Source organism: Cynocephalus volans, chromosome X, assembly GCF_027409185.1.
Source record: "Cynocephalus volans isolate mCynVol1 chromosome X, mCynVol1.pri, whole genome shotgun sequence".
Taxonomy (NCBI): Eukaryota; Metazoa; Chordata; class Mammalia; order Dermoptera; family Cynocephalidae; genus Cynocephalus; species Cynocephalus volans.
Genome location: NC_084478.1, coordinates 2422501 through 2431958, shown reverse-complemented (window position 1 = coordinate 2431958; position 9458 = coordinate 2422501). Strand labels below are relative to the sequence as shown.

Here is a 9458-nt window from a genome sequence, read left to right as displayed (position 1 = left end):
TTCCTCGACCTCCCAGGGACAGAAGTCCAGCATCCTAAAGGGACATTTGAGACGCCGAGCCTCGTGAAATTGCAACCGCATCTCGACTCATTGGCGCTGGGCAAGTCCCAAGACCCTTCGTGAGATCAAGGGGGGCTTCCCGGGGAGCTGCCAAGCTGCAGGCCATACCCACGCCTAAGCTGCATTCCCGAGCGCCTCGGGGGACCCGGTGTTTCCCAGCAACGTACCCGGCGGCCCCAGGGACCCAGGAGCTGAGGCGGATTAAGGAGAGAGAACCTGACACCGAGGCTCTGCGGACCGGGGCTGCGTGCAGAGTGCTCGGGGCAGGGTCCTGCGCGCACGGCCATGGGACTCACGGCGCACAGCGGTGCGCGCCGGCCTCGGGGACGGGCAGTGCCAGCCTCCAGGTGCGGGACCCACCGGGCCGTGGCCGTCACTCAGGCCTAGGGGTGGAGACCTGGGGCAGGGTGTCGAGCATGGGGACGGGGCTCCGGGGCCAGCGTGGGATCGTGCAAAGGGCGCTGCAGTGCCCGGCGCCTTGGATTCACCCCAGCGTAGCTAGAGGCGACTTCACGGGGGTGGGTGGGGGTGGGGACAAAAGAGGGGACCAGCCGCCGGCCCCTTCCCCCACCCCAACTCAGCCGTGAGCCCCGAACTCTCCAGGCCACGCCCCCGCACCACCCCCAGCACCGCCACTTCCTCCACGACACTTCCCGTCCCCATCCCCCCAGCAGCGCGGCCATTGTCCCCTCCCTCTCCCCAGGCCCCGACGCCCCTACCCGGACCCCAGCCGGGACCCCCCCGCTGTCGGCCACGGCCCTGCCCGCCGCCGGTGTCCACCCTCCGACCCCCAGAGAGCGCGGCCCCCACTCGTCCACGTCCCCTCCCGGGTCCCTGTCCCCACCTCCCACCCGCAGCTGCCGGCGCGGCCTGGGAAGCAAGGCCCCGGACACGCTGGAAGTGCCAGCCCGGACACCGGGAACCGGGGTCAGGCCGGCCCGAGCCCCGGGTGCCTCCTGGCCTGGGGGGGACGTGCAGAGCCCGGGCCCGGCCCCCGGGACGCTCCGAGTCCCTTCCACGCGCAGACAGCCGTGCGCTCTCCGGCCGTGCTGGGCGTCTGCTCGGTTCCGCTGCTGCCTTTTAAATCCACGTTACTGTTTGGTCAGAACAGCTGTGCTGAGGTCGCCGTAGTGTCTGGGGATACTTTGAATCCCTTTTAAAATGCAGCTCTCCCGGTGTGCTCCGACCCTCCCAGGGCCCATCTTCTGCATGGTGGCGAGTCACAGAGCTCTGGGGACATTGGGAGAGAGGGGCCAAGGTCAGCCTGCAGACCCTCTGCGCCCGGGGGTGAGGCAGGCTCTGGATGGACACGTTTCTCGGCCTAGCCTGCCCTTTACTGGGAAGGAGGGGTGTGCACTGATTAAACAGAAAAAACTAAACCTTGACAGACCATGACTTTCAAAACCAGACAGTTGTCCTGGTCATGTTTACTGAGGCGTGTTTTATCATGCGAGTTGGGGCAAAGGGCTTCCTAAAGCACATGCAACCACTAGTTGGTGTCTTCAGTGTTAGGCAGGAAGTTAGTTATGAGCAGGTTGAGGGGGGTGGGAGTGGAAAACTGACTTGGCCTATAACTCCACCCAGACCCTCTCCTTTGGGGGCAACATAAAGAAGAAAGACCCCACAATCTAACCACGGTAGCTTGCCAGGGACTTTCCAGGTGGGGGGACCTGTGCAGAAGGGACATTTTGAGACCTTAAGAAACCTTGGCACATGCTAATGCTTATTGTCTTTAAATACGTATACAGTCCATCAACACATATTATTAGAACAGGCTGAATCACGGGTAGAGACATGCGAGTTAGAAAAAAGATTATGCAACTGCAAATGTCAATCAAAGGTGTCAGTCAAGCTTACAAAATCAATGCATATGCAAAATTAGTGAAATAAAACAGATATGAACTTGCATGTAAGGGAATGGCTCCCCTCTCGAAGTTCCTTCCTGTATTTCCTATACTCATTAAAGCTTTGCTGTTGCTGTTGATTTGGGCTTCTGATCCTTTGTTGACCTGAAAAGGAACCAAGCAGTCGGGGCCTTCATCCCCCGTGACATTTAGGAACATAACATATGCCTTCCCTGAATGCTAGTTCATGTCCAAAGAGAAAAATGAAACCACATTTAGTTCAAAGAGCAAATTGGCTTTTATTTGCGCTCCTGGACTCGGGCAACACCTCAGCCTGTAGAAGACGATGAGTGGCCTAGGGAATGAGCTCAGGTGGGTGGCTTTAGAGGCAGAAAAGGGCTCAAGAAAACAAAATTGAAAAAATGAAGAACAAATTGGTCATTTCAAAGTTTTTATAGGATTAAAAGAGAGGGGAATTTCTTACCAAGCCAGCTCAGGTAAAGGAGGCAGGAGACCCCTTCTAATTGTTTGCTGCGAATCTTCCGTTTTATTTTGGAAAACCGGCCCCTTTCAGAGTTCAACTTGATTTAACGGTGTGGCAATTAGCGAGACTGACTCCATTCTGCTGGTCTGGTTCGGTCTGAGCCCCTAGGGCAGGAGCACAGCCTGAAACAAAAGCCTCCCACAAACTTTGTTTAACATCTCAATTTAGTGGTGAGACCTACGTCTTTCCAGCAAGCTGATTTGAAAGGCCCGGTTTCCATTCCAAATCACAGACATCCATTTCTGCCTTCTGTTTTTCTATCCAGGGACTCCTTGCAGATCATGCTGTTTGTATGTTTGCTTCTTACCTCGTGGAAACTGAGAGCAGCTAATGCCTTTAAACCAAATATTCTACTGATAATGGCCGATGACCTGGGCATTGGGGACGTTGGTTGCTATGGGAACCATACACTGAGGTACAGTTTGGTTTTGGTGGTGGTGGCACGTGGCGGCTTGGGTATTTGGCTGAATGTTGCATTTAAAATCTGCCAGCAGAAATTAGAAAATCCCTGAGTGCGTCAGAACTCAACACCAAAAAACTTATTTTCCAATAGGAAAAGAAGGTTCTAAACCTTTCAAACAATGGGTGACTGTGGTGGTGGGTGGGTATATTAGTCTCCGAGGGCTGCCCTAATAAATGACCACAAACTAGACAGCTTAAAACAATACAAACACGCTGTTTCACAGTCCTGAACACCAGAAGTCTGAGATCCAGGAGTGGCAGGGCCGTGCTCCCTCCAGAGTCTCCAGGGGAGGGTCCTTCCTGCCTCTTCCAGCTCCTGGTGGCTCCAGGCATCCCCGGGCTTGTGGCCACATCACTCCAGTCTCTGCCTCTGTCTTCATGTGGCTTCTCTTCTGTGTTTATGTCTCCTGTTATATCTCTTGTAAGGACACTTGTCATAGGATTTAGGCGCCACCCAGATAATCCAATATGATCTCATTTCGGGATACTTCACTAATTATGTAGCCGAAGACCCTTTTTCCAAAAAAGGTTCCATTCACAAGTTGTGGAGGTTAGCACATGGACAGATGTTTTCGGGGGCCACCGTTCAGCCCACTGCAGTGGATATTTGCAGACTTAGCATCAACATTCCCCCTGCGAGTCCTACCAGTAGAGTGCTTGGACGGTGTTTTCAAGCTTTCTGTAACTGGAGAAAAGCTGAAAAACCTACTCATTCCTTTTTAGGGGCCTTTTTCTTAGGAGGACCACTCCAGAACTGAGGATGTGTCTGCCTCCCACAGCTGCTGTATTAGTCCGTTTCTGTTGCTTATAACAAAATACCTGGACCTGGGTAATTTAGAAAGAAAACAAAATTTATTGCTTACAGTTTCTGAGGTCGGGAAGTCCAAAGTCCACCTGGTGGTGGTGACAGTGACCCAGGGGTCTCACATTGCAAGATGGTGGAAGCATAGAGAACAGAGAGAGACCGACATCCTCATTTTTTCTCTTTTTAAAGCCCTCAGAGCCACATCCATGATCACCATTTTTAATCAATTCACTACTGCACGGTCCTACAATCCAATCACCTCTTCAAGGCCCCACCTCTCACTTACCATAATAGGATTTCCCACCCTCAACAGTTACAGTGGGAATTACACTTCTAATATATGAAATTTGGGGGACACAATTCAATCAATCTACACCAGCTGCCAATCTCAGGATCAGTCTACATAGAAAGGCGACTTTTTCCTTTTATGATAGCCCTTCCAACACCTGCAGAATCTGCCCTGGACCCAAAGATTCCCTTTCTAACACCCTGAACAGGTCCAGTTATAATTCAAAGAAGATATTATTCACCCATGTAAACTGTACAATTCAGTGGCTTTTAGTATGTTCACAGAGTTGTACAGCCATCACACAAAAACATTTAAGAACATTTACATACCCCCCAAAGCAACTCCACAGCCCCTACGCCATCACCTGCCATAATGGGCTGAATTAGGTCCCCCCCCATTCATATATTGAAGCCCTAACTTCCAGGACCTCCGAATGTGACTGTATTTGGAGACAGGCCTTTAAACAAGTGACTAAGGTAAAATGAGGTCACTAGGGTGGGCCATCATCCAATTAGACTGGTGTCATTATGAGAAGAGATTAGGACACAGACACACACAGAGGGATGACCATTTGAGGACACAGGGAGAAGACAGTGTCTACAAACCAAGGAAAGAGGCCTCAGGAGAGACCAGCCCTGCTATACCCTGATCTTAGACTTCCAGCCTCAGGACGGTGAGAAAATAAATTTTTGTTGTTTAAGCCCCCCAGTCTGTGGTACTTTTTCATAGCAACCAAAGCAGACAAATGCACCTCCATTTTCCCTGTCTCCCCAGCCCCTGAGAGCCACTAATCTACATTCTTTCTCTATATACTTGCTTATTAAGGGCATGTCATACAAATAGAATCATACAACATGTGGTCTTTTGTGTCTGGCTTCTTTCACTGAGCATCGTGTGTTCAAGGTTCATCCACATGGTAGCAGGTGTCAGAGCTTCATTCTTTTTCATGGCCGAGTAATATTCCATTCTTTATGTTACCTATTTTCATTTCTCCGTTCATTTGTTGGTGGACGTTTGAGTTCTTTCCACTTTGGGGCTGTTAGTAATAATTCTGCTACAAACATTCGTGTACCAGTTTTGTGTGGACTCTGTTTTTCCCTTTCTCTTGGGTATGTAACTAGGAATAGAATTCCTGGGTCCTGTGGTCCCGATACCTTTTTTGTTTGTGTTTTTGTTCCATTCAGAGATCATGAAGTTTGAACATAACCTCTTTGACATACTGTCCCTTCTTTTGACTCACTGTGTACAGAAGGAAGCTACCGTTTAAATCTAAAACAACCCGTCTGTGGGTTCCGGGTTGGTTGATTTGGTGGGTTTGGGTTTATGTGAAGAAAACTACCAATTCAATAGTTTACATACTCAATGCCACCCATAGGGGACAGCATCCATGGTTTTGTGTCTTAGTGTTTCTCCTTCCACCCAAGTGCAAGTACATTGGACACAGGGTTCTTGGGGGCATCTGATATCCTGGCAAAAATGTTCTCTTAATTCAATTCATTGGCTCATCACAAAAACATTGAACCAACAAGCCAAACGCACATACAGGTGTTGGGATCATGCCCCTGAGGAGCTGGTCTATTAGGAACATGGATAATACGCCAGCACATATTACACCTGCCCCTGTCTTCAATATTCTGTCTCCATTGCACTTTCACGAGTCCTCAGCATGCCCCTGTTAAGAATTCTGCCAAAAGAAGTGTGTGAGACTGACTGACAGGTGTAAGACTTATCTGTTGTTGGAGAACCACCTCATTGAGAGAAAATATCTTTGGTTTCCAGGGGGGAGACCTCAACATCCTGAACTTCTAAACCTTCCTTCAATGCATCTTTCAGTGATTTTGCCATGAAAGAATCAGACACTTCTTCCACATAAGCCATTCCCCGGGAGTAAATTAGTCATGTATAATTTTTTCAGGCAAATGGGGTATAAGTGCTGGTCTAACTATACTAGAACTGACAATCTTTCCTCATAAAGGGCCACACAGTACGATTTTAGGTTTGACAGGCTTTATGAGGTGTTTTCACATGTTCTTTGATTCATTTTTATTTTTTTTCCCAACTCTTGGCAAATGTAGAAACTATTCTCAACTCAAGAGGTACTTGAAAAAATAGACCTAAGGCCAGATTTGGCCATAGTTTGTGGATCTTTGTTCTAAATAATCAAACTTTGAAGTATTTCTAACAAAAGTAGGGAGCTTGAGTACCTTCAGTCTCTGATTTACGATGGTTCAACATAAGGATTTTTCAACTTTACGATGGTGTGTAAGCGACTTGCATTCAGTAGAAACCATACCGCAAGTACCCGTGCAACTATCCACATAACTTTCACATTGAATACTGAATAAATTACATGAGACATTCAGCACTTTATTATAAAATAAGCTTGTGTGAGAGAGTTTTTCCCAATTGGAGGCTGATGGAAGTGTTCTGAGCACATTGAAGGTAGGCTGGGCTACACTATGAGGTCTGGTAGGTCAGGTGTATCGAATGCATTTTCAGCGGATGATATTTTCAACTCATAATGGGTTTATTGTTATGTAACCCCATCGTCAGTCAAGGAGCATCTGTATTTTAAAAGAGCTTTGGGGAGTCCAAAGTCATCACTATCTGGCTTTGGTTCAGTGTTTCCTGTATTCCCTCACCGAGGTAGGTTTGCAATCCAAGTAACTGGATTTGGGGTTTTTGTTAAGTCACTCCGGCTCTCACTTTCTACTTAGAAACAGAGTGAATCTAGCAGGGCAGTGTCTCAGAAACTCTACCTGGTAAGAATGGAAATTCAGAGAAGCCCAGGTATGTAATGCATTTGTAAACCACTGGTGGTCAAGGGAGCAGGAGGTCAGGACAGAAGAGGAAGGCCCGAGACTGGCTTCGTGGGCTTGGCCAGCTTCTGAGTAGCTCTGTCCTCGGTCACACAGATCGTGTTTTCTTGGGCCTCAGTTTCCCCCTTGGTGACTTGAGGCTGTTGGGTGATCTCCAAGTTCCCTTCCAGCTCAATGATGCAACATGAGAAAGTAACCCTCTGATAATCTGACAGCAAAGGTACCCCAAGGGAGATGTGTAAAAGAAAGAACAGCTCCACGTCCCCAGAGAGTTCTGTCAATGAACGTGGTCCCCATGCATTTTATGAACATAATGGGAAGAAAAGATATTTCTTCCTTTAGAAAAATCCCTTTGATGTAATGCCACCCTATCCTCTTCCGAGAGACCGAGGAATATTGCCCAGCATATTTACACATCCTCAGACATTCTAATACTTTCTCTCCTTTTCATTAAATTAAAGTGACTATGAGTGTTATTATTAAACAATGCAAATCAACTTGATGAGGAGAAAAAGGACTGACAAAAATCAAATGAGATGCACAGAATTGCAAAGTGACATTTAGATATCTTAAAGAAGGAGCATTTTTCTTGTTTTAAGATATCTTTTAACAAGTGGAGGGAAAGCACTTCTGTGGTAGAAGGTTCCTGGACTGAGGATGAAGACTGTGATATTTTTCGTCTTGTTCCCCAGTGTGGATAATCACCAAGACATCTGTAAGAGATAAATACTTGGATGGATGGATGCATGGGTGGATAGATAGATAGATGGATGGATAGATACATAGATAAATGATAGATAGGTAGATAAGTGATAGATAATAGACAGACTGAGAGGTGATGGATGGATGGATGGATGGATGGATGGATGGATGGGCAGGCACGTGGATGGATGAATCGCAGATAGATAAATAGATAGATGATTGATAGAGATAGACGATAGATAGACAGACAGACACAGGCAGACATGCAGACAGAGTGACTTTCATGCTAAGGCAGGGTTTCTCAGCCTCAGCGCTATTGATATTCTGACCCAGATAATTCTTTGTGATGGGGGCTGGCTTGTGTAGTGCAGGGCGTTGGGCTGAATCTTGGGTCTCCACCAACTACCTGCCAGTAGCACTGCCTTCTCTCAAGATGTGATACTAAAAAACCTCCTGGGTGGGGGCAGGGGGAGTTGTCCCCGTGGAGAACCACTGGTCTAAAGTTGTCAGCCCCAGAGACAGGAAGAAAAGGCTCTGAGGTTGTAACACCTTGCTATCCACCATAGGGAACAAAATAAAGCATTCTAAAGCATTGCTCCAAAATGGAACTGGCTGCTGTATTTCCATGAGCCAGACACCAGGTGACCTCCTGCCAGGGATGCTGTAAGGAGGATTTCCTTTTTGGTTTAGGAACTGAGTCAGCTGACTTTGGGGTGTCTATTTGTCATGAGAATTCAGACTCTTATTTTTTGATGTCTGACTGCTGTTAAGCTTTTAGGCCTCACCCCTCCTTCTTTCCTTTGTGCTTTACATCTAGACAAGGTGATAAGAAAGCCCAGGTGCTACCTCCCTTAGCACTGGCAGAAGATTCAAGTCACTAACCTCCGTGCCCTGGCACAGGAACCCTCATCCTGGCCCCACACCCTCACCACAATAACAAATAAAAAGCCAAACAGTTTGCTTTCTTTACTCAGACCAGCTTGGGAGCTCTTTCCTGCTCTCCCCAGAAAGCCTCATTATGGGAGTAAAAAATTGCCTCATACCATTTTCACGTCTGTGCATGACATAATCTGCCTTGACATCCAAATCAAATTTTGGCTGTATGTCCATTTGCCCATGCAGGGAACCATAATGCAACTAATTCTAAACCTCGGTGAAGTCTCTACAGTAAGACCGATGCATTCTGTTCCAACGCCTTTAAATGCAAGATCCTGCTTAGGCTGAATGTGCATCTCTGTCTTGATGATGACATCTCTGTGGTTTGCTCAGGACTCCAAACATTGACCGGCTTGCAGAGGAAGGTGTGAGACTCACCCAGCACCTGGCAGCTGCACCACTTTGTACCCCGAGCAGAGCTGCTTTTCTCACGGGGAGACACTCTTTCCGATCAGGTCAGTGTCATGGGGACAACTAAGAAAAGGGCATATCTGTGTCCATTCACTTTATTGTTTATAATAATTGGTATCGATAGTTGGGATACAGGGGGAAGTGGTGGCAAGATCATCTGCAATTTTATCACCTTCCTTGTATTTATGTATTCTATTGCATTGTGTACATATACACACGACATGTACAATTATTGGGAATTCAGACACTCTCTAGTGGTAGCTGATTGTGTTTGACATTTTGTTTGTTTGTTAAATATTTGAGTCAATCTTGAAGTGAAGTCCTAGGATCAGACAGGCCCTGGGTGGATGTGGTCACCTGAATCATGACCCCTAAAGATGTTGACGTCCTGATGACCAGAACCTGTGACTACGTGACCTTACATGGCAAATGGGACTTTGCAGATGTGATTCAGATAAGGATCTTGAAATGGGAGGTGATACTGGAGTATCTGGGTGCATCTCATGAAATCACAGGGATTCTTATAAAAGAGAGGCGGGAGGCTCAGAGTTTGAGAAGGTAGCGTGAGCACAGACATGACAGGTTG

General features: G+C 47.6%; 1 protein-coding gene across 1 annotated transcript in view; it reads left to right on the top strand.

Moving 5' to 3' along the window:
• Window positions 1–304: 304 nt before the first annotated feature.
• Window positions 305–9458, top strand: part of ARSD (arylsulfatase D) — a 34756-nt gene continuing 25602 nt past the window's right edge. The window contains exons 1-3 of the mRNA XM_063083305.1: window positions 305–407; window positions 2714–2863; window positions 8795–8916. Of these exons, the coding sequence (XP_062939375.1) occupies window positions 346–407; window positions 2714–2863; window positions 8795–8916 (334 nt within the window). The 5' untranslated portion in view covers window positions 305–345. The remainder of the gene's footprint in view (window positions 408–2713; window positions 2864–8794; window positions 8917–9458) is intronic.